This window comes from Pleurodeles waltl, chromosome 9 (genome assembly GCF_031143425.1).
Source record: "Pleurodeles waltl isolate 20211129_DDA chromosome 9, aPleWal1.hap1.20221129, whole genome shotgun sequence".
Classification (NCBI taxonomy): Eukaryota; Metazoa; Chordata; class Amphibia; order Caudata; family Salamandridae; genus Pleurodeles; species Pleurodeles waltl.
This window is the reverse complement of record NC_090448.1, coordinates 33,015,613-33,042,218: the sequence shown is the minus strand read 5'-3', so window position 1 is coordinate 33,042,218 and position 26,606 is coordinate 33,015,613. Positions and strand designations below refer to the sequence as shown.

At 43.7% G+C, this 26,606-nt stretch overlaps 1 protein-coding gene across 2 annotated transcripts in view; it reads right to left on the bottom strand.

The window, feature by feature from the left end:
* The window catches only part of DALRD3 (DALR anticodon binding domain containing 3), a 163,224-nt gene that overhangs the window by 48,013 nt on the left and 88,605 nt on the right, over positions 1–26,606 (bottom strand). For both annotated transcript variants that reach the window (XM_069206202.1, XM_069206203.1), the window contains exons 8-9: positions 25,167–25,249; positions 10,401–10,524 (exon numbers count right to left, since the gene is read on the bottom strand). In XM_069206202.1, the coding sequence (XP_069062303.1) occupies positions 10,401–10,524; positions 25,167–25,249 (207 nt within the window). The remainder of the gene's footprint in view (positions 1–10,400; positions 10,525–25,166; positions 25,250–26,606) is intronic.

Here is a 26,606-nt window from a genome sequence, read left to right as displayed (position 1 = left end):
TTCTCAGAGAACTGCAGCTGGACATGCTAGAAGCAAAGCACTTACACACATCTGACAACAAAAAAAACATGGTCATCAGAATATTTGGTGGTTCCATCGGCTTCAATTATGTCACATTCGATGAAGGCGACACGGTACCTACAGCATACAAATCACATTTGTATTCCAATGCAGAACGTTTTGCGCCAACAGAAAAAATATTGACTGCTGTTCAGATGGCCATCATCAAGGAGAGGCCACTTGCCCAAGGGAAACGCATTATTATTGTTACCCTGGTGCCAGCACTCAAGGCGGTCACCAAAGCCAGCGTTCCAAATGCATAAGCATTACATCCACGCTGGATTCAATGGGCAACCTCCCTGAATGCCACTGATGTTGGTTACATCTATGACCCAAAACATCAGACCCAGGAATTCCTCCAATATGAACAGGAGTACCCCGCAACTACTAATGTATTACCATTAGACCAATAACAAACTGTCATTTACACTGTTGGTTCAGCACAACCAGCTGTAGGACTTAACACTGTTGTATGTGAAGTAATGAGGATTGGTAAATTCCACCCTCAAAACACCTACACTCAGACTCTAGGGGACTGCACTGCTCAGTTGGCAAAGTTTAAGGCTTTTGTCATGGCACTGGAACATACAGATCGTGACCAACGAACGCTTATTATGTGTGATACATATTACTGTATCCAGTCCTATAACGACTACTTAAATCATTGGTGCCTGAATGGCTTCAGGGATTCCCAAGGGAACACCATCAAACACAGAAACTTGTGGGGGAGTGTAGCTGACCTTCGGGACACACTACCAAAAGCTCATGTAAAACATACATTGGGCCATCAATGTGTAGGAGTACACATTGAAGGAAACACTTTGGTTGGTGAAGCTGCCAAATCTGTAGTAGCAACGGCGTCTGTTGCTTCAATAACTGGCTCACAGACGAGGTTGGATAATGAGACGCTGACTGCTGTGAAAGCTTAAACAGACGGTAAGCCTTTACCAAAAGCATATCCTGCGAAATATTCCTACCATCTTAGCGTCCAGAACATTGTATTTGCGATCATTCCAGCAGTAGCAGATCATGTGGTCCCCAACCAAGACCAGAAAGTAGATTTCATAAAAGCAGCACATGAGGGTGTCGTCTCTGCTCCCCAGGTGTGGCGGCTACAATATCACTATTACAAAAGCAAGTGTGGTGGCCAGATCTTTACATATAGAACAACAAATATGTCCTTTGCTGTGACATTTGCCAACAAATTAAAGGGTCCACCATTAAACGCCCACTGCAAACATCCATCCTAATTTCCAACAAACCACTACAATGCCTAATGGTGCATACAAATATATCTTAGTCGCTGTTAATTCTTGTTCTAGATTCCTGTGGGTATGGCCACAATGGTTGGCTGATGCTCAGACTGTTATTAAAGATTTGCTAGCCTTTATCAGCACATATGCAGTTGCAGCATTTCACTCGGAACAGGGCCCTGCCTTTACCTCTAGGGCATTCAGGGACACCATGGGAATGATTGGTGTTCAACTCCATTATTCCTCTCCCTATCGCTCTGCTTCCAATCCTAGCTAAAATCATGGAAAAGCACATTAACAAGAAATCAACATGCTTTTTCGAGGACCATGAACTTTTACACCCTGCCCAAATGGGATTCAGACCCCAATACAGCACAGAATCGGCCGTTCTGGCAGTCACTGAAACCACCCGTCAACTGTTGGATCATGGAGGGCACGCTGCCATTATTCTACTTGATCTCAGTGCCGCTTTTGACACTGTAGATCATAATACCCTCCTCCATAGGCTCTCTAATATAGGGATAGAAGGCACAGCATTAGCTTGGTTTTCCTCATTCCTGAACGGTAGAACCTTCCAAGTCTCTGATCGTTCCTTTCTGTCCAACATATTCCCCCTTACTTGTGGTGTTCCACAGGGCCCCTCTTTGAGCCCCACTCTCTTTAATATCTATCTTTCTTCCCTAGCTAAAGTTGTAAAACCATACAATCTTTTGGTGGTCACATATGCTGACGATACCCAACTAGTAGTATCTCTTTCTAATGCCATGGATCCTTCCCTGATGAATCTTTCTCTTTGTCTCACTGACATTGGCAAATGGATGAACATGTCTAAACTGAAACTTAATGACGGAAAGTCAGAGGTGATGATTGTAGGCAACGGTGCCCCTTCTAATCTTCCGGCATTATACCCAGAGGTCTTCAGCAACTTTCCGCTCCCAAGGATCATATTAAGAGCCTTGGCTGGACTGTCGCCTCACAATGGAGCAGCTATCTAAAAAGATTTCCTCGTCCTGCTTTGGTCTTCTTAAAACCCTAAGGAAAATCTTTAAGCTGTTACATCCTCTAGCCAGAAGAATTCTTATCCAGGCTCTGATACTCTCTCGACTGGATTATGGTAACTCCCTTTTTCTTAGTTTCCCTGATTATGTAGTGAAGAAACTTCAGGTTGTACAAAATGAGGCTGCAAGATTACTCATGAATTTACCTAGATATCAATCAGCCAAATCAGCCTTAGCTTCCCATCATTGGCTACCAATAAAACAGCGGATTCATTTTAAGGCCCTCTGCATGATACATAAAGCCCTGCATAACAAAGGCCCCCACTTCCTCAGACAACGCATCTCTCCTTATATCCCTATAAGAAGTCTGAGATCCTCCACCACCCAGCTAGTTCACATATCACGGTTTAGGAAGTCATCATGGGGAGGTAACTACTTCTCAGTCAAGCCAGCAAGAACCCTTGGAACTACCGTTCCGGAAACAATTAAAGACTCTCCTTTATTTAACCTAACCTTTTATATCTGATATAGTTTTACTTCCTGTGTCGGAGTTGTCACTTCCTTTTTAGCGCTGGGAAGCCTGCGGGTAGCTATGCTCTTTATAAATCTGTTAAACTAAACTATCATCCCGAGGGAAACAGTGTTGTGGAGAGGAAGAACCAAGACTTAAAGCAGTCCTTAACAGCGAGAGTTATGGGTTCAGGCCGTAGTTGGCTTAATCACCTATATGGGGTCCAGGCAGCACTAAATAATCTGCCCAGAAGGTCTTTGGGAGGTTGCACCCCATATGAGGTCCTTTTCAGGATATCTATGTAAGTCCCTGATCTTGATGGTTCAGGAGTGGTGGGTGCAGACACACTGTTTGACATAAATTAACATGTCACTGTTTGTTTCAGGACCTACAACAATTTTGTGATGAGAATTCATCTGCCTGTGCAGCCACCTTGGGAATAAGAGAATTTGCCAATAACATCTACAGGCTAGATTCCTAAAGTAGGGGATCTAGTGTGTGAAAACATTGCTGCGTCCAGAAAAAGAATATGATAAAACATCAAACCAAATTCTATTGCCAGCTACAGCCCCTTTTCATTTACCAAAAACTCCCACAGCTTTATCAATAGCTACAGAAAATGAGGATATGTCTTACACACAAATCTGCAATGTTTCTGCATCCTGAATAAAGATGAGGGCTTCCAAGTCCTCATACATTTGGTAATACTTATCAATGTTTTCCCTTTTATATCCTAATTCTCTACCAATCTCAAACCTCGCACAAACTGCCCTGCTCTTTGACAAGCCGACATTAGCATTTAAGACCCTCATTTTGTTGCAGCAAACAGATACTAAAATTCACAAGGACTAATCAAGATTTTCTTTTGACTTCTTTCAAAGGAAAGAATGCACTCTCTAAACTGCTGTACTTCTATCTAATCCACCAAATCAGGGTACGCATTGCAAGAAAATAAATATATCTTTTTAAATCTTTATTCACAGCCAATTAATATCAAGAAAAATGTAAATACTTCTTTCTAGACATCATCTAATAACTGTAGTGTATGAAAATACACTTATTTACTCAAAACAGCTCCATAAAATGCTCTCAAATGTGGCTTGGCATAATGGCTTTGCTAGGAAAAAAAAAAAAAAAAAAATACGAATAATTGCTATTGGAGGGTAGGTTATTCTTCTGTTGATACTTTGACTTCTGCCACTCTTTGCTTTAGAATTTCCATTCTCATTTAAGTCCAAATATATGTAGGGAGATTGAATGGCAGCAGCTGATTTGTTTGAATCAGGTGCACTGCATTCGCTACAGTGTGCAAAAGAAGCATTTGGGGTGGACAGAGGCTACTTCCTTTGCGCTTTGCCCAGGGCAGCAAAGCAGCACTGAAGGTGGACACTCAAACCACCTCACGTGCGTCTACACACTGAGCTTATTAGGGGGAGCGGATCAGGGACGAGAATGTATCACACATTTTTATACAGGTATCACAGAAGATACACCCAAACAGGAATGGAAAGTTAGAGAAACAAGGGAAAGATTATGGGATGTAGTTCATGGACACACTGGCAAAGCGCACTTATGTGACGCGTTTAGCAATGCTAAGTTCCACCTATACACAGAACTTACGTAACCCCAGCAATGCAACAGACTGGAGCCTAGTAATGCTCTATTTGCATTGACCAAGAGGCCACATACTAATATTTAGAATGGGATTGCGTACACATAAATTAGTGCTTGAAGCAGGTTCTACAATAATGCACCAATCACTTGCACATCACTATACCGTTGCTCTTCCAGACACACCTATTAGGCATTAACGCAATTTGCTAGAAAAATAAAACCGAGCCCAGATTTGTTCAATTTATTTTGTTATTGGTTAATAGGAGTATTGCAATAAACTTGCTAACAACAAAGAAACCAAGAGTCGAAAGTGGGATAAAGGAGGTCTCACAGTGCTCCACAGAGGGAGGAAATACAGGGAGTGCAGATTTATTAGGCAAATGAGTATTTTGACCACATCATCCTCTTTATGCATGTTGTCTTACTCCAAGCTGTATAGGCTCGAAAGCCTACTACCAATTAAGCATATTAGGTGATGTGCATCTCTGTAATGAGAAGGGGTGTGGTCTAATGACATCAACACCCTATATCAGGTGTGCATAATTATTAGGCAACTTCCTTTCCTTTGGCAAAATGGGTCAAAAGAAGGACTTGACAGGCTCAGAAAAGTCAAAAATAGTGAGATATCTTGCAGAGGGATGCAGCACTCTTAAAATTGCAAAGCTTCTGAAGCGTGATCATCGAACAATCAAGCGTTTCATTCAAAATAGTCAACAGGGTCGCAAGAAGCGTGTGGAAAAACCAAGGCGCAAAATAACTGCCCATGAACTGAGAAAAGTCAAGCGTGCAGCTGCCACGATGCCACTTGCCACCAGTTTGGCCATATTTCAGAGCTGCAACATCACTGGAGTGCCCAAAAGCACAAGGTGTGCAATACTCAGAGACATGGCCAAGGTAAGAAAGGCTGAAAGACGACCACCACTGAACAAGACACACAAGCTGAAACGTCAAGACTGGGCCAAGAAATATCTCAAGACTGATTTTTCTAAGGTTTTATGGACTGATGAAATGAGAGTGAGTCTTGATGGGCCAGATGGATGGGCCCGTGGCTGGATTGGTAAAGGGCAGAGAGCTCCAGTCCGACTCAGACGCCAGCAAGGTGGAGGTGGAGTACTGGTTTGGGCTGGTATCATCAAAGATGAGCTTGTGGGGCCTTTTCGGGTTGAGGATGGAGTCAAGCTCAACTCCCAGTCCTACTGCCAGTTCCTGGAAGACACCTTCTTCAAGCAGTGGTACAGGAAGAAGTCTGCATCCTTCAAGAAAAACATGATTCTCATGCAGGACAATGCTCCATCACACGCGTCCAAGTACTCCACAGCGTGGCTGGCAAGAAAGGGTATAAAAGAAGGAAATCTAATGACATGGCCTCCTTGTTCACCTGATCTGAACCCCATTGAGAACCTGTGGTCCATCATCAAATGTGAGATTTACAAGGAGGGAAAACAGTACACCTCTCTGAACAGTGTCTGGGAGGCTGTGGTTGCTGCTGCACGCAATGTTGATGGTGAACAGATCAAAACACTGACAGCATCCATGGATGGCAGGCTTTTGAGTGTCCTTGCAAAGAAAGGTGGCTATATTGGTCACTGATTTGTTTTTGTTTTGTTTTTGAATGTCAGAAATGTATATTTGTGAATGTTGAGATGTTATATTGGTTTCACTGGTAATAATAAATAATTGAAATGGGTATATATTTTTTTTTGTTAAGTTGCCTAATAATTATGCACAGTAATAGTCACCTGCACACACAGATATCCCCCTAACATAGCTAAAACTAAAAACAAACTAAAAACTACTTCCAAAAATATTCAGCTTTGATATTAATGAGTTTTTTGGGTTCATTGAGAACATGGTTGTTGTTCAATAATAAAATTAATCCTCAAAAATACAACTTGCCTAATAATTCTGCACTCCCTGTATACAAGAAACTAGTTAGATGTGATGAAAAGTTATAACATGATTTATACATCTAGAAGGTCCTATTCAGACACTTGGTGCACCCTTATAACGAGAGACCAGCCCTCCCCCTCCCCCCTCCCCCCGAATGGTTTCACGTGCGACTGTAATAACTCATGGTAACTGATTGCATATGCTGCAAGTAGCAGTGATTGTGTTCTGTATCAGATATATGTAATGTTGACAGATATGATTGTGAATGATGCTGATTCAAATACTGGCACATGTTAATACCCGAAGTCACCTTTTTGACTTTATCTTCTCTTGTTTGCTCGAACACACACAAATTCAGCAAAACAGATATCTTTAAAAGAAACCTGTATTACATGATACTATTCCTCTGCTTTGTCTTAAGTAAGCCAAATTCGTTCTTAAGTTGGCACAAACTCTGAATGCTTTTCTTACCACTGCTTTAGCAATTAAAAATGATCGAGATAGATGGACAAGTAGGCCCAGGTCTAGGGATATCAGCCGCTAGACCCGAGAACTGTGGCACCTCCTGAAACTTCATAGATGGCTAAGAGGGAAATTTGCCAAAGGCTTTGCAAGTGCTGAAGTGCTAAAATATTTGAATAAGGCAGAGCAGACTGACAGTTTGTTCAAAGATATAAAGCTATCAACTTCAATTGGGCACAATAAAATATGTGGCCTGTTGTAGGATAACTTTCTTGTTCTTAAGTTCATGACTAGAAACACTTGTATGTTTTAAGAAATTCAAGCACATTAGTCTGCTGTTGGTACAACCAGATTGACTTTGTCTTGATGACAGAATAAAATTCAATCTTACCCGCCTAATTTTCAAATTTCTACCCCTACCAGCTCTGTCTTCATTTCTGCAACTGACGAGACTCAAAAGGACATAAAAGACAAGCTACAACTCCCCCTTCATTCTCTACATGTCAGGGCCTCTGCTTTCCTCCATCAGTGCTATATGTTTTCCCTTTGACAGCCTCCTTTCTGTTGTTATCCCACCCTGTCATTTATTGGTTAGGTCGGTCTCCATCTTTACTCCTGCTTCCGTAGAACCATTGCGGGCAGGGACAGCACACACAAACTTTCAGTCAGACACACTGTAATAATGCACACACATCGAACAGAGTACAGAGGGACCATATAGTTGGCTATCTGCTGCAAAGAGACATCAACTCACTTTGGAGAAAGAAGGGTCTTTAATGAAAGCCACAGAAATCACTGAAGAGCCACTCACCAACAATCATGTGAGAACCTTGCGTTTCAAGGTGCAACAGAATTGTAGAACATCACTTGTCTCAAGACAATGTCATCAATCTCATATGAAGAAGACAGACACATGACCAACAAGACAAATCACATCCTGCCTTTTCACAAGACAAAAAAAAGGGTATTACAGTAAATGCAACAAAACAAAACTGAGCCACAATTCAAGCTTCAAAACACAGAAAGTGTAACATGTTTGAAACAGATGCAAGGACATTTCTACCAATATAACAACCTGTTGTCATGGATAAAAAAAGCAGAATGAAAGCAAAAGGTAAAATCCTCCAACCATGCAGGCTGCTTCTTACCCTGCAAATACCCCTTTACGCTTTTAGAACCACAGACACTGTTGGGTTAATCACTGTGAAATTCCTCCCACACCACTATTTTTCCCACTGAAAGAAAAACTTCCTACAGTCACTATGTTTTGAGCATGTCTAGAACGAGTCATAGTCACCCTTTGCTTATTTCACAACTGGCCGCCTGACAAACTCACAGCTGCCTTGGAAACACGCTCGACTGTCTCTTAAGGACCAAACAAAACTCCCCTTTTCCTTACACCTCTTGACCCGCACCTTGTCCCCCACTTGGTTGCCTCCCCCTGACACAAGGCAAAGCAACATACTGAAAGCAGAATTGGGTTTATCTTTCACCTTTCCATCAACTGCTACTCCCCAGCAAATGCCACACTTTCCATCTCTAATGCAGTGATTCAGCCACCAAGGTCCATGGAAATATCTTATACTGAGAACACTGAGGGGTAGGCAGAAGCAGTGAGATGTTGCTACGCTGGCAAAAGAAAAACCTGATGTTACGCAGAGAATAGATCAAGGTTCGAAAATAATTGAGCTCTATCCCCAGTGGTCAGCAGTTTATCTATTTTAGAGAAAGGATGAGCATCAACTAAATGGACTGGTTCAGAAATCGTTAAATTAACACAAACTCTCAGTTCTTTTATTCTTTTTTGTGATATCAGAAGTGGAGATAGCCAAAGGCAGCTATTCATGCCTTCAGTGACTTCCTCATACTTAAGATTGTTCAACACCTTAAATAGCTCCTTTCTTTGTCTGTGAACATAAAAAATGAAGACAAACACATAACCTATACAAGACACAACTGTGCTTACAACAGCACACATTTCTTATCAAATTCACACATACACAAGACAGAACATTGCACATCCATTCACCGCAAACAGATGGAACATATATTAATGTACCAATGGGTGGACAACAGTACTCTTCACCAGGACACATAATACACTATCATTAAACAGAAAACATTAAAACTAAGGGCCATATGTATCAAGAATCCATTTTGCGAATCTTAAATAGCGATTTTTAAGGAATCGCTATTTCAGTGTCACAAAATGGTATGTTTCATATTTACGATTCGATAATAGCGATTTCTTAAAAATCGCAAATGCTATTACTGAATCTCAAATAGCGATTACAACCCCATTCGCACCTATGGGCCTGTAGGCCCATATTTGCGATTTATTTGCATTTCCCAAAATGTGAATTCCTAACTGGAATTTGCAATTTGGGAAATGCAAACCCCAGGGTGCTGGGGGCCTAATGCCCCCTCTGCTGCACCCCTAAAAAATACTTTAGGACATGTAAGGCGCACACATGCAAAAGGGGCATGTGTGTGTTACATGTTAATTTTGAAAATGCATTTTTACTGCATTTTTAAAATTTGCACATGGTTACCACCAAATTGTACTTGGTGGTAATTGCGATTCCTTAATGCCCAATTCGCATTAAGGAAAAGCTTGATACATGTGCTTAAGAAATCGCAAATAAGGATTCCTTATTTGCGATTTCTTATTTAGAGAATCGCAATTTGCAAATCTCTAAACGGGGTCGCAAGTTTAAGGAATCGCTATTTTAGCGATTCCTTACAATTGCAATGCGAATGCCTTTCATACATTCTGAAAGGCATTTTTGAATTCGCAAACGGCCGTTAGCACTGTTTGCGAATGCAAAAAGCTTTGATACATCTGGCCCACGATTCATAATGCACATCTACCATAAACCCATTACAATACTAATGTGCTATTACAATAGCCACCTCGCTTGAAACCATCCTTTGTCTTACACACATGTACTTCTACAGGGCAACAAGCATGTGCATCATTTGAGAAGATGCACCAGTGTCTCCGGTCTCACACATCACTCAGTGAAGTTGACACTTTCACCCATTAGATTTTATGGGGATCAAACCAGTGTGCACAGAACAGACAACACCAGACCACTTTCATATAGAAATACAAAGTATTTGGGGCCCTTTTCATTTGTTGCTATTTATCGAGGGGTGCTGCGTATTTTTGCATGTGTTTATCTACGTATGGCAATGTCTGCTTGTGCCTCTACCACAGACATTGCATTTTGTCCCCTAAACACAATTAGTCTGTGTGTGTTTAATGCAGATGTGCTAGAAAAGGGATCTGACTAAGTGCTGCATATGAAGAGGAGGTGGGGGTGTATGTGTTTGCATGTGTGCCACTGATCTGCTGTCATCATCACTCTCAGGTATGCATGTTCCAGCAAACAACAAATTAAAAAGAGCCTCTAAATGCAAAAAATCCATCTTCCCTGTATTTTAACATTTCCTGACCCCTGGAAGCTGTGTGCTGAAGAAGAGTAATGATAACTCCTGGGGCGTGGCTGAAGAGAAACTTTACCATGGCCATGCACACATCAGAAGAGCCTCTTGTAGATAGACACGTACAAGTCATAACAAATGTGCTGCTGACTGCTAGATACAGACCTTGACCGACAGCACTGTGGTAATTTGCGAAGAGCGTGGCTAGACGGGCACAGTTATACATCACAAAGGATCCACTCTTTGTTCCTTTCGTAGAGATGCTGGCATCATCCAAGACCACAGTGATCTGTAGTAGGGCAGAGGTGAAAAAAAGCATGTTTACTTGTTTCATACACTCAGGGTTATACAACAAGCATAAATAATATCTAGAAACGTTTTCCCCAAACCTTCAGTTTCCCCAAAGTGACTTAGAGATTCTCCTGCAATGCATTCTTTGAAACAGCTTTGGAGGGTAAACACACAAACAAATTCAAGTCCAGGGGACTACTTTTGGCAACTTGATTAAAGCATTGAACATATCCATATCCATAATCTAAAGTCAACTTCAATATGAGGGACACTTACATACAACATATCATATATATTTACTTATAGTGCAAGTTCTCCAAGTATATTAACTGAATTCACAAGTAGGATCTTAGAACAGACTGGCTGCATCTCATTTATTTATGTATAGCCAACTGATGCCAATGCCAACTTATAGGTAATCATTGTACCTATCCATATATCACTCAGCTTCATTTTACAAGCAAGAACAAATCACAATAGGGAAACAGCATAGGCATGTAATCCTAAACTGTTGTCAAAGGAGTGTCACTTTAGATATGCCAGCAATCACCTATAGTATAGAAAGTACTGGATGAACAAACATCACACTGTTTTTGTAAACTAACCCAAGGAATGATTTTGCATGCTTTTTGCCATGAATAGCTAATCCGTTCCAGAGGTAAGAGGAAGGATAGTGAATAAATTCAACGCAGATGTCCATGGGGGGGGAGAGGGAGGCTGTGATAACAACAACAGCATCTTTTCTCCTTTTCAAGAGAACTTCATTGATATCCATGCATTGAATAGATAAATAAGAACAACCCACAAAACAGGAAGAGAAACCAGGGAACGTTAGGATGAAAGTTAAAAGATATCAACAAGGCTTCTAAAGATGTTTCTAAAAAAGGCTTTCCCACTTGACTAGCAGAACTAGATTGGAAATCAAGATAATAATGCCTTTGAAAACTGAAGACAAACAGTCCGGTAGCCACTTTTCCATCCTAGTTAATGGGACTAGTCTGACAAAGCGTCTATCTGGGGTGAGAGGGGGAATTGCAGGATACTATCCATCTTGCTATGGCTACTTATCAGCTGCATAGTGGACAAAGCGCTGTTTTGTCTAGAAAATGCATCAATGCTCTTTCCATGAAGCTTACAAGAAACTGACCCTGCTAGGATGAAGGAATCTGGGAAGAAACAAGACAAATGGTCTGGTTGAAACAAACTTGAGAACTCGCTGTGCGTTAGGAGTAGCGAGACATTTAAAAGCCTAATACCGGCATCTGGACAACTCTCCTAGAAGACAAACTAGCCAACACGGAAGTAACTTTACAAGACCTGGGATCTCGATCTACCCCCAGTTTAACTGGAAAGGAGGGTCTACCAATTTAGACAAAACTATGTTAAGTTGCAACAGATGCCTGACTTCCTTATGAAGGGATAACTCTTATAAGAACATAAAGGTAAACGTCCATTAGCTTTTATGAAAAATGATGCATGACAAAGACATTTTCTGTAATCTGTAATTACAAAATGGAGAAGAGAGGAAAAGAGGGTAATGTGTCGCAAAATACAGTACACAGGAAATAACTGATGGCCATATCTAACAAAATGTATGAAAAAAGAAAATACTGCTGCCTCCAGACACGTGTTTTGGTTAACACCACAACTCATAAATAAAAAGTTATAAAAACATTTTTGATGGACCTATTGTGGAAGGTCTTTTTTGGCTTCTCTGAAGCTTTGCTGGTGTATTTGGCTGTTCAGCCTGTGTAGGAGAGCTGGTCTGTGCACCAGCCTCATATACAGAGAACCCAACAGGAGAACACATGGATGCATCACAGGCACAATGACTCTGACAATGTTCCTGCACACTGCTCCTTCACTCTGATTAGAACCCTTGGCAGCAGAGGACATAGAACGAAGACAAAATAAAATACTGGACAAACTGATCAATAAGGCTTCTCCCTTGAGAGCTGCCCTGGATTTTGAGTATGTGGATGAGAAGTCTTGCCATTTTGCTGCAGTGCCGAATAGGTCGAGACTTGAGGGCCCTCACTTTCTAAATAGTTCTGAAAGAACATTATCATTGATAACTCTGCTTGTGATCTTCCCACAGTGAATTGCTCCACACATCTACTTTTTCCAGTTTAGACACCCAGGACCAGTGTGGCAATCAGGTGGAGAGCTTTGGCGATTAGCCAATGGCAAATTAAATCAAAATGGTCCTGATCTTGTTCCCTTTGCTTGATCTGGTAGTACACCACACTGATGCTGTGCATTTGAGCAAGGAGTGATTGGACTTCAGAGAGGGGGAAATGTTGGTGCACTAGATGTGCTACCCACAGCTCCACCTAGCCTCACTATAGACTGCATGTGGTCACCTTGTACATGGCTGAGCTGAGCTGGTAATGGTTTGCAATCCTCCTTACCTCTAGAGACTTGATGAAAGCAGAAGCAGCTTGCACTGGAAACACCCACATCTAGCAACAGCTGCAGAAGTGGATGAACAATTATAAATGTGGACTCTGCCATGGAACCCAGATGAGATGACATCTGCTGATGGGCAGAACTGGCACTTCTTCGCCCACACCGCTTACCTCCATAGGAGATCTATGCCCTTCTTCCAAGCACTTGATCTTCGGCACTGGGATGGATGTTGACAGCTTGTAAATGATGTCAAGGCCAATCGTTTGGACAACAGACACTATTGTTTCAAAGAACTGAATACATTTCTGTCCACAAGAATGGACTTTGAGCAACTGGGCTTTAGTTCAGGATCGGTCTCGATATACATTATGAGACCAAAAGCCACTGCTGATGCACGTCTTTGTAAAATGTACACGGAGGAGACATTGTACCAGGCGGGAGATTTCTGCACTAGAATTACTAATGGTTTGGTACGAATCGCAAACGTATCCAGTTTGATGACAATGGGAATAGAGAAGAACCCATCCTATAGGGCAATGAAGCATACTCCATTGCACCGTTTACGCCTTAATTCGTGTATTGGGCTTTTCTTCGCTACAAGAAAAAACTTCCTTCACTCTGAAATGTTGTGACTTTCTCCAACTGTTCTTCACTCTATGAAAACCTGAAATGTCTGGGCAGCTCTCTCAGGCGAGCAGGTTTTAGAGTTGTATGTGGCGCAGAAGGGTTCCTGAACCTGAAAGTGCATCTATTCCAAATGCTAGCGAACATTTCTTACTCTCTTGTATTTTCTTGTCATTCTAGTGGGTGATTGGGAATATTTTCCTGAAAGTGACCAGTGCTGGTCAGGCAGAGCATATGTCTGATTGCTACTGGACAGTAGGCATTTGAAATGTTTATGTCTGACATATTCATGCTGAAGCTAGAATGGGAACTGAAGCTGCTGGCAATGGAAGCAACTAAGATATCCCTTGAACAGTGAGACGGACTATTTTCTGTTGCTTCGACCCTATAAAAAAGTTCCACTGATCAATTCCTGAAGTCTTCAAGACCAGGACACATACAACGCCAGTGGCATCAGGTTGAAATAAAAAGAAGCAAGCCAAAAAAAGAGTACTGGCTCCTTGTAGTGGGAACACATTAGAAGTAACAAGGAAACAAAAATAAAGCATTTATTCGAAACTTACAGAAAGTTGAAAGAAAATATTAACCGAACAGTGAATGAACACAGTAAATGGAGGGTAGGATGAAAAAGGGAAAGGCAGACAATAAAATGGAAAGGGGGAATACGACAGCCACCTCCAATGCAGTTTAAAGCACGGACGGCTCCATCACTACTGCTTGGGAGTGACGGCATCTCAGAGGTACCATTTTCATGACATTCTCCAGGAATTGCTGAAACGGAGCACGAGTGAATCTTTCACATTATTTTCCTGTTCTGTGGCATCTGCAGTCCTGGGGGTAGTAACGAGCAGTTCTCGTGCAGCCACACATGAGCAATGATGAAAATGTAGGATGCAAACAAGCGAGGCAGAAATATGCCTTGTGGATGGATACATATAAGTCTGAAAAGAACGAATGTCATTCGCTGCTTGAGAATACCCATTTCCATCAGTTGGGTTAAAATGGCTTGGACTGGTGTGAACACTTATTTAAAGATCAGCCCCCACTGTGCGTGGAGCTGTCTGTGGGGCAGATTTGAGACAAAAACTAAAGACTCTGTAGGGATAATGCTGATCAGGTGCTTTGAAGCAATGCGACTTGACACAATCGCCTTATTACAGCTGGGGAAAGATCTGGTCTTGCACCAACACTCTCAGCTTCTCTTATTTTAACAAATCTGTTGACTGTATAAAATGGGCTTGAATGCCTGTGTGACGCCCTTGTTCTGGACAAGAATGTAAGAGGGGTACACCATCTTTTTAATATTGTTTTTCCATAAGAACTATTCTTATAGAGCACTCCATGCAATACTTCGGCTGTTTCTAAGCACTGTGAATAACAGCTGAACACATGACTTACTACCTTCAGTACTGCTCCTCTCTGGGGATACGCTTAACTAACCACAGATATATCACCTTAGATTTATTCTCCAGGCAACAAACTAGATCCAGATAATTTTTAGCATCCACTAGGTGGCGCTGTCATGCTCTGTGCTGGCCCCATTCTCTCCCCCGCCACCCACGTAGGCGGTGGAGGTGAGATGTATTTAAGCACCAGTGCTGTATGCTGATGTCTGTTTCTAGTCTTCTTCTGCACCCTCAGAGGTGGAGCGCAAACAATTGTTGGTACATTGTTCTTAGTATTAATGCTAATATGTACCACAGAATGGGGAGGGGGGAAGGCAATGAGGAATTCTCAGGTAGTTAGGGTGTGCTCCAGAAACAGTGATAAAGAAGGTAAGTAACTAGTGCTTCTGATGAATACTTCTAAACGCCGAGTCCCCCTCTGTAAATAGATACCAAAGCAGTACCCCTCACAAGGTGGAGGGTGGTCTGGACTCAAACCAGGAACTCCTGCAGAAGAGGTAGGCAGAGTGACCTTCCTACCAGGCCTGGGTGTCACAGCAGTAGTTCTTTGTGTATGTATGCACAGGCGCCCATGTTGCAGCCTGCTTGATGTCAAGGACAGGCACAGTGGTAGAAGCCCTGGTCTAGGGGAGTGGGCTCACTCGCTGACCTTCCAGGGCCTGCTTCTTGTAATGTATAGCAGATCTTAATGCAGAGCACTGAACACCTGGACAAAGCCCTCTTTTGCACCCCTGCAAAATGCTAATTGTTGACTTGGTGATCCTTGGTATGATCTTTATATAACCAAAAAAGCTCTTTTGGGGTCCAACTGATAGAGCCTAGCCTGCTTTTTTGCAAGTTAAGGGGAGCAAAAAGTGCTGATGGATTGCCCAATATGGAATGGAGTAATGAACTTTGGTAAGAAGGCCGCCCTGGTCCTCACCACCAATTTGTCTTGAAAAAGATGGAAGACAGTCTTCACTCTTCAAAGTTAGGAGATGCAGCTATACATTGGTTTGAAAGGCATACACGAGAAATGTCAACACCAAGTTATGGATCCCCACTGTGGCATGACCAAGGGCTTGGGAAGAAACATCTTATAAGTCACCCCTAAGGTAGGCCCTAGCTAGCCCTATGGGCAAGGTGCTGTATATGTAAAGAAATAGGACGTGTCTTTATGTACTACATGTCCTAGTAGTCACAAACAGCCGAGCTGATTTCTCACCACTGAGTGCTGCCTCTCTCATAGGACTGCATTAGAAATGCCCTAACATATGTCTAAGCGGTACTGTCTGATCTATGAGGGGTGGCGCAGGCATGGTTGGAATGGTAGTGAGAAATGCTGCTTACTGGTGTAGGTGAATTGTTTATTACCATTATAAACAAAAAGCCACTTTTAGAAAGTGAGCATTTTTCTGTGCTTATGCAGCTTGATCCAATCCACAAATAGGGCAGAGTGACGGCTGGGCTTTGTGCATACTTTTCAGACCGCCTGTACACAGGGAGGGTGGAGGTGTCACAAGACTATGGGCCTGATTACAACTTTGGAGGAGGTGTTAATCCGTCCCAAATGGAACGGATATACCACCAGCTGTATTACAAGTTCTATAGGATATAATGGACTCGTAATACGGCTGGTGGTATATCCGTCACTTTTGGGACGGATTAACACCTCCACTAAAGCTGTATTCAGGCCCTATATCTGCACACTGAATGGTCTTCCTGGGCTGGGAGAGGTAGAGGCGTGGCACACATGCATCTGTAAAGGCTGTGCCCTGCCCTCACACAAAGGGCTCGTTTACCTCTCTCTCCCCCACCCCCCGATGTCTGGTGCCAGTGCTGGAGGAGAGAGGGGACATTCCTGGAACCAGTTAGTGCTGGTTAGAACTCCCACTCCCCCTTTTATGGAGGCTGCACAAAATGAGTACAAGTACAGGGGACTGACCCCCACAGGTTCAGAACACTTTTGGAACTGGAACCATGCCTCTGCCAGAAGGAATACTGGACTGCACAAAGGACTCATCTGGACTGTCCTTCTGTTTGTTGTCCTGCTGCCTAGTGTCTGCTGGGTGGCCCAAAAGGACTCATCAGGATTGCTTTTCTGCATGCTGCCTCGCTGCCAGTCTTTTACCTGACTCAGGACTCCCAACGTACTGTGACCCTACAACGAGGGACCGCCACCGGAACATTGTGTTGTGTGCTGGCTTGCCTTTTTGGCCCTAGCTGCCCACCCCTAAGTGTTCTCTCGGGGGCAGCGTGAGATTACTGCTGTGCCTTTGCTGCCCCTGGTTCTGCCCAAAATATATACAGCACCTGGGGAAGGCTATACATTTGTAGCACGTGGAGAGCACTGTAAGCTGCCTTTTGGGACTCCCGCCCCTTATATGAGGAACGCTGTCTGAGGCCCCATATGTTTTTTTATGTGAAGCACACATTGTAAGCTACAGAGTCTAGCACTTAGTGGGCGCTTTTCTGAGTGCCACTCAGAAATACACCCCCACTTGATCAGAGTGTGGGGGGTGCGCTGTGACCGTCCCCAGAGCAGGGTGGGTGCTGTGACCCTGTGTGCCCCCCAGCCCCACCGTGGAGGAGCAGGAGGAATCCTGTGGCAGCCGTCCAGTGCACGCAGAAGGGGCGCATATCAACTAGTGGCCCCGGGGCACAAGCAGGCACCAACTCTGGTGCATTCACGCTGTGACCCAGGCGGGGCAGGAGGAGGAGCACTGAGGCCTTCCAGCGTGTGCCAGGAAGGCTGCCCTGCACAGTCGCGGGAGGGGCGGAATTACCCAGGCACGACTGAGGGAGGTTGTAGGAGACCTCTCAGCCTTGCACTGAGCCTTGTGCATGCCCAGACTGACCCGAGTAAGGCAGGGTGTTCCTTTCTGCGCCAGACAAGGCGTCCGAACCCGGAGGCTCTTCCAGGCTACCATATTTCCCCTAAGAGAGAGGAAACCTGCAGTGGCCACAAGTGGCTCGCGAGCGTTCCCTAAGCGGGGGACCCAGTGAGAGCCCCCCACTGAGCTGGAAGGTGTGTGCCCTCCACCTATTCAACGGTGTACCTTTATTTAGGTGCACTTTCCTTTTTCCTTGCCTTCATGGGATGGAACGGAGGCCTCAATGGAGGCCCCCGTTCCTGCTGGAGGAGAAATACCACATCTTGAGTAATAGGAGCGCAGGAGCTCCTGTGTGGACGGGTACCCCGGTTGGACATTTCCTGTAACAGAAGCGCAGTTGCGCTGTGGTTTTCATGTAGGAGTGTTTTCCCTGCAGTGCATGATCCTGTGATGTATTGTTTCCCTCTTGTTTGGCGATGCACATTGTTCCAGGGTCTATATGATCCGAGTGGGAGGGTGGATAATGTTTTACATGACTAAGGTACTGGGAAGATGTCCCTTTTTGTGGGAACTCACCAGGGTATTATGACATATGTCATATAGACGTGTTTTTCAGGATATGTACATTTATGTTGTTGATAACAATGACTTGCCATTTGGGGAATGTTTCACTGTGTGCATTAATCATGATGTCTTTACAACTCTGATATTATGTTTATTTTGAAGTGCATTTTTGCAGAGTACTAGTAACTTGTGGGATGTTCTGACAACTGGTTGTGTAGCAGGGTATTACTGATATATGTTGTTTCTGGTCTAATGATGTTTTGTACAATATAGTTTATTTTCTATAACTTGTTGTAGCGTTTTCTTTGTGGTGTATCTATTGTTAAACATTGCCTCTGGGATAAGCCTGACTGCTCGTGCCAAGCTACCAAGGGGTTGACAGCAGGGGCTTTCTTGGATGTGTAACTCCTTTGCACTGACTAGAGCGATGGGCTCTGTCTGGCTGAGGTGCATACCCTAGCAAACCAGAAACCCATTTCTAATATCCTCCCCCAAAGTGGTTTAACCTGATCGGTAGAAAGATGCTCAGGAGTTCAAAGTACCACACTCCTCTGATTGAATCTGGAGCCACTAGGAAGACTTGGGTCCATTTGTTCTTTATTTTTTTCAGAACTTTGGGCAGGATAGTAAGTGGCAAGAAGATATACAGAATTTCCCTTCCAGCCAGAATGCATCTCCTAACAAGTGTTCTTGCATAGAGAGCTGTTTGTGACGGTAGCAAAAACATCTAGCAAGAGTCCCCCCTACTTGTGGTCCACGAGATGACACCTGCTCACTTAATCTTTTCTGGCATTAAGGGATCCTGCCAAGCGATTGGCAACCAGAAAGATGCCCTGGAAATCAAGGCACCTCCAAAGGTGCAAAACCTCCTGGCACAGAATTCAAGACCCTACCTCGGCCTGTTTATTGCACTCCAATATGGTTGTGGTGTTGTCTGTGAGAAACTGAACCAGCCTCCCTTTGATGGAAGGCAGGATGGCCTTCAAGGCCACAAGAATACCCCATAGCTTCAGAAGACTGATATAGGGGAGGCCCTCTACAGGAAACCACTGTCCTCAGATCTATATCTCTACCAGATGAAATCACCCACTCTCCACAACCTAAACGTGATGCATCTGTCCTCACTGTCAGCTCCAAGAGGGGAGGGAAGAGTGGTCTCCCTCCTAGGAGCATCAGCAGCCAGTCATCAAGGCACGGGAATACAGTAATTCCTAACCTCTGAAGATGGGCAGAAGCCACATCCAATACGTTCGTAAATGTCCAAGGGGCGCTGGCGAGTCCAAATGGGAACACGACAAACTGAAAAAGCTCCTGATTCACCTTCAAGCACAAGTAACGCCAGTGGGATTGCAGGACAGGTGTCTAAAAATAGTTGCCCTGCAAGTTCAAGGACACCATCCAGCCAGTTGTCTGGTTTCACAGCAGACAGGATCTGGACAAATGTGAGCATTTCCAATCCGTCTTCGTAGGAAAGAGTTGAGTGGCTGAAGGTCCAAGATTGGCCTGAGGCCCTCACTTTTTTATGAGACGTAGAAATTGCTTTAAAAAGATTATCAACCTCTTTATCCGAGTCCAGTACCCACTGTATGGCACATTTTGTGAGCAAGAGGAGTATCTTCTGTGGCAGGATGGACACATGTTCTTCCGTTTTGGTGTCAGAGGGAAGAAAAGGTAGGGCATAACTGGTTTGAATAAGTTACAAGACACATCTGTTGATGAAATATATTGCCAATATGGAAGAAGGTGCTGGATCCAGGCCCTCCCACCCCACCTGACTTGGTAAGGGGAAAGTGGTTTGTTGGCCAATGCAACAGAGGAGAAGCAGTTGGAAGAATGGTGCCCCTGCTCAACCACACATTTTTTTCTGCGGACCGAAAGGAATGGCCTTGTGCAACCAATCACTGATTGATAAGGCTGTTTGTGCCTATACACTGGACTTCTAGGTTAGCCCCTAATTTTCAGAAGCCGGTGTAGAAATAGTCTGGCAGACGTCAACAGCCCCAAGGAAGGCACTGTCACTTTGCTGTCTTTAAAGCATTCCAAAGCAGAGTCCACCCTTCTCACTGAAGAGGCAAGGCCCATCAAAAGGCATGTCCATCAACAAAGCCTTCACATCACCAGGCATCCTGATGAAGGACCACACTGGTACCAACTGCCATGCAGAGGCAATATGTGGAATAAAAACCCAAACGTAAAACATATTTTGCCATGTCTTGCTCATCATGTATTATCTGAGCCAAGAAGGCCCCAAGATTTTCCTGGACTGCCAGCAAAATTCTGCTGGCCATGTCTCAAAGAGACTGCGTTTACAGAAGCAATGCCAAACTGGCTGTAAAAGACGTATGTTTGCCAAAGGCATCGGTCAGTTTAGATTCCCTATCCAGAGGGGAACTGGGAAATTAGTTAGGATTCACTTTTCTGGTCAGGGCTATACAATAAAACTTGCTAGAACAGAGTGCTTGGTGACAAAATCTGACTCACCAGGTGCTGATGTAGGATGTTGAGCCACCTGCCCATTTAAAGGTGGACAAAACCATGGTTTCAACCTCAGAGTATCTTGAGAGCCTCATAAACAAAAGTAAGGGCTCAGAAGTTCCTGCCCATTGCTGTAGAATTTCTGTTAAAACATTTGTTTTAGTCTCAATGGAGGGTAGCTGTAACTCTAGCACCTCAGCTGCACTCCGAACCACAATAGTGGATGAGACATTCTCTTTCATAGGTGAACCACGCAGGCGAGTCCAGTTGTGTCTCAGAGGAGGTGTACAGGCATTTTGTAAATCAAGATATGAGGCATCATCAGTTTCATGAGGTGGGAGCAAGCCAACCCCTTCACCAATCATCAATGTCCTGAGCTGTACCCTTCTCTGGTACAAGGTCAGAGACGGAGCCAAAAACATAATGGAGCCTCTGCAGATAACTGATGTGATGGAGGTGCCAGGTTTGAGACAATCTGCTGTGCTTCAGTAACTTCCTATCACAACGTCAGTTGAGCTCGAGCCAATGTTGATTCAGGATCATCTAACGGTGATGGAGGAGGAGGTACTGGCATCGGGGTGGTGGGAACTCATGTACAATGTGGGTTGTGGGTGGAAGTCTGTACCAGTCGGTATGGCCCAGTAACCGGACCCAAGGGGGAAAAATGGCAGCAGGGAGAGACCTGCCGGTAGCCTGATTAGAAAGCCCTGTGGTTCCCTGGGGCCCAAAGGTCCGCCACAGGGAGCGTGAAGTGCACTGAATATCTGCAACGTGGACTCCTTGAATGCCTTGATCTCTTGTGGGTCCACAATGGCTCAGAAATCTCTGGGTGCTTTGGGATCAGTTGAGGAATCAGCTCAGTGACCAGTGAACTCAACAGATGGTGACTTACATCTTGATGCCCTCACACCTTCTCCTTGGAGCTGGTGTAATGTGATGGGGTCGAGTTCATGCTTGTGTTTGACCTTGGACTTGGTGGCGGTCTTTGAGCAGGAACCGTCCCATGACTGGGAATCAAGTCCGGGCCCTTAATTTGGAGAGGGAGTGGCCCCCCCCCCTATGAATTTGGAACCTTCTTGTTTGGCAACATACAGCTCAAATTGCCTTTAGATGCACGAGGGTGCACTTACCACACAACTAAGGAGTTGGACTTTTGCTTCCTGTTGCTTTCTCTGAGGACAGCATTCCCTAGCATACTGTACTGAAGTTAGAAAGTTGTCAGAGACCGACAATTTTGTCAGCAGAGCTAAATCCACATCAGAAGGCATAGAATGAAATAAAATGGCAGCAGCGTGCATGGAGTGGTGCTTATATGTTGATCTGCGCTCTCACTGCCAGAGAGGTATGAAACCAGCACACAGCCACCTAGTGGGATGTGGGAGCACTACAGAGGAATAGTTTAAGGTGAGGAAGTATCCACCAAACAGTTACTGTTACCTAAATGAATGCCATTATTAGACAACAGAAGGCTTGGCTGCATTGCCATGATTCAGACTAGCAACTTTCAGATCACTGCGGATGTCACTGCCAAACGTCAAACGATCAAGCCATTTGGTGGATATTTACTCAATTAGTTTGGCCTCCAGGATCAGTAGGTCCGCCTGCAATGGCGTGCGATTTTAGGTGGAATATTGGGAAGGGAACAGCAGAACCTTAGGGCCATATTTATGGCCTGGTTTGCGTCGCTCTTGCACCACACAACGTGGTGAAAGAGCGACGCAAACCTTACGTGAGATTTATGAAGCCACGCAAAGCCAGCTTGTGCGGCCCTGCATGGCTTCATGATCTTCCATTACTCTGTGCCAGGGAGGCGTTTACATGGGCATTGCAGTGGGTGTTCCCACGCAACATCCATAGATGTTGACACATTTCCGGAATTACAACAACCTGTAAACCTGGGAATGCGCATAAAAGATACGCCTCCCCAGGAGAGGCATAATAAGGAGAAATATGTTTATTTCCCCTGTACTTCCTCTTTCTGTGTGTGCTGCATTCTGTGGTGCACACACAATGAAGAAGAAGCCTCTCAGGATTGTTTTTGTGCAGGAAGGTGTGCCCTCTTGCACAAAAACAATCCTACATGTGTAAGTGTGCCTGCATCAGCGCTAGGTTGCCAAAACGGTGCCACCCCAGGGGGAAAGGACAGGACTGCGCTGTATTGGATAAATATGGCACATTCATACCCTTTCCCTGTGATGCAGGGAGACGCCGCATGGTGACTTTCTGCGCTGCCCTGTGCCACAAAGGCCATAAACATGGGCCTTCGTGTGTAACAGTTCGGAGTGATGCCTACCACCAGTATGCCTCTTGTTTTACTACGCTATGGTAGGAGGACATTAGAGATGCTTCTCCCACATTGGTGCTTATCAGTGAGGCAAACAAATGGATCAGTGATTGTGAGCTGGCGTGGGTTTGCCCAAGGTACCTGAAGCCTACAGTAACCCTAGATCTGTTACTCTGTTTTTGCTGGCGCTGCTGGCTTTGCCAACAAGCCAACTAAACTGTATGGTAGGATAAGTCTCTCCTGGAGACCTGTACTGAATGAGGGCTTTTCTCTTTAACAACCCAATGCAATCAGGGTCTTGGCGGTCAACTTTCACCCTGAAACCCCCCAAAAAGACTGATATACAGAGCTCACTAACATCATGAAGTTGACACAGTGAAGTGACAGAACGTTTTGCAAAAAAAAAGAGAATGGGATACTGTTAAGCAGCAATCCATCCAACGACTTAAGCACTTGGACACTGCAGATGAATACAAACAGTGTCCACAACAGGTAGCTTGTAAGCTACCTGTAGCTCGTCAGCTCTCTAAAAGTAGCTCTCCTGGGTCCAGTCCAGCCTACTAAATTAGAAGCTTTTGCTTTACTTAAATTACTGTATGTGCACCAAGATTTAAAAATGTGTATTCAAAATGAAAATGTCTATATTTTCAGAACTAATAAGCTGCTGGGTGAATTCCCAAAGTATATTTAAAACTGATATTTGAGAGATAAATCATGTGGCGTTGGGGAGGTTTAATACTCATGTTATTACCTTGGTGCCAGGGATATTTAAGTTATGGCTGTTATGTATTACCCACATAAAGGCATTCCAAATTGACAAAGCCTTTTTTACGTTAGAGCTGGCACTTCTGCCTGATGCAGAGTCGATCACTGCGGGTAATTTGACATAAGGTGGCCACTAATGTAATCTTGTCTGATGTGGTCACTATTACAACACAAATGATAGTAGTAGCTCGGGGTGATTTTTATTGATCATAAGTAGCTCTCATAAAAAGAAAAGGCTGGAGACGTCTAGTCTATAATTTTCAGTTTTCTCATCTCAGAAGCTTCGTGCACATTTGTTAAACTTACTAATACTTCAACAGAACGGCTGGTCTACCACAGTACAAGCAGCTTATTATAGTGAGTTTGTCAAAGCACAGATGAATTTTCAGTTTCTCTACCTGTAATCTATTTATCCAAATTGGAAACTACCCTGGCAGATTTGTATTTCCCAGGGTAGAATGACTTCCGTTCCTTTACGGAGAGCCCCTGCCTCATCACAAGGGCGTCTGTGACATCCATTTTAAAGTCTGCCTCTTATTAGGACCAATCAGTTTAACACAATACCAGGGTTATGTTATAGCTGTTGTCAGTGCTAATAATATACAGTTTTTTTTTTTTTTTTTTTTTTTTTTTTTAAATCAACCGCCATGCACATACTTTCAAACATCTTGGGAAAGTGGTCAGCAAATGATGTGTTCACCATCACAAACATGACATCTTCTATCTGCAAAGGAGAGGAAAATACAGGTGCCCATAAAACCATGGCAGCCAAGAAAAATGGGGAGAAAGGCCACTTGCAGTGAAAAGACTGCAGGCTCTATTAAAACAAAAGTTCACTAGAAGGCATTAATGTGTTGAAACACAGAATGAATCTGGAGTGGGCACATCTCCAGTGATCTGTTCTCTATTCAGGAATATTTTTTAACACTTTAGATACGTATTTGAGTATTTTAGAATGTCACTATGAGCAATCAGCAAGGCCACAGAACAAAAATAATGAATATATCAGGACTAAAGTTTGGGATCAACGTTGGGATTGGCACAAGGCAATGGCAGATTAATTCAAAACAGCTAAAGACGTCCCAGTGTTTTCCACAGTGAAGCAGTTTGACAGAGGGTCATAGCAGGAAAGGCGAGTAACATGGTAATAGTGAAGTACATAAGTAAGTCTTAGATTTGCTGATGCCTCCTGTGCTTAGGACTTATAAAGTGTTAATGTAGAACTAAGATGCCTGTACAGTCATGATGTATGGGATGAGTGTGGACAAGAAGTCGTTGCAAAAGTAAGACGGGCGCTTACCTGGCTCCTGTGTGGTGTGGCTAGCATCTCAAACCGGATAGCAGCGGATGTAACAGAGTCAATAATCTCATCCCAAGAGGCACCTGGAATGAGAAACACGGGCCGAACACGAGGAAAATAAAGTCAGAATTCCAATTAATTATGTTCAAGTACCATAAAACTGACTCAATGTCAATATTTTATTTATTTAATCACAGTAACAGAAAGTCAGAGCAGAAGGTTAAATACCTTTAGTAACAAAGGCCCTGAGAGATACTGTTCCCCTGTATAGCGTTACATAACCAGGCATGATGTCCTAGTGAAGAAATTAACTACCACCCTTGTTCCCCCTCTAATCTCTAGCCCGTCCAGACAGAGAGCAGCACGGTGCTATCTGGGACACAGAACAGTGAGGGTCTGAGAAAAGTGAGGGTCACGGTGGTGTTAGAAAGGGGGAGAAACAGGCTGAACAAAGTAATCATCAAATCTAAATTACTCGAACAATGGCACTTCCATCTAAAGGATTCTTAATCTGTGAAAGATGTGAGCAATTTCAATAACGAAACCTTGGCAAGCACACAAACAAATGCTCCTTAAGGATATGTTATACTATAAATGTTCTACCATCTCTGATCTAGCATCCACATTTATACCACTGCAGCTAAAATAAATGTGACCTAATACTTTTAGAGCAACTCTACTAATACATGCACACTGACACATTCATTACTCCAGCGAAAAGGTCAGAATCCAATGCATTAACTGTGCTTCAGGCCTTCGCCTCGGATGAGCCATGACCCATCCATACACTAAACAATGGTAATAAATAGCATATTACACACTGCACACCTGCATATATACTAAATAAATAGGCAATATTGCTAAACACAAATATGTAAAGACTACCAAGTAGCAGCCCGCACATCTAAAGAGAGAGCCCCTGAAGAAGCAGCCGCAGCTTCTCCTTTGCCAGAGTACACCAGGAAGCCAAGAGGAGATTTACATGATGCCACTGTGATATAGACAACAATCCAGGAGTACACTAGGAAGCCAAGAGGAGATGTACATGATGTCACTGTGATATAGACAACAATCCAGGAGTACACTAGGAAGCCAAGAGATGTACATGAAGTCACTGTGATATAGACAACAATCCAGGAGTACACCAGGAAGCCAAGAGGAGATGTACATGAAGTCACTGTGATACAGACAACAATCCAGGAGTACACTAGGAAGCCAAGAGGAGACGTACGTGATGTCACTGTGATATAGGCAACAATCCAGGAGTACACTAGGAAGCCAAGAGGAGACGTACGTGATGTCACTGGGATATAGGCAACAATCCAGGAGTACACTAGGAAGCCAAGAGGAGACGTACGTGATGTCACTGTGATATAGACAACAATCCAGGAGTACACTAGGAAGCCAAGAGGAGATGTACATGATGTCACTGTGATATAG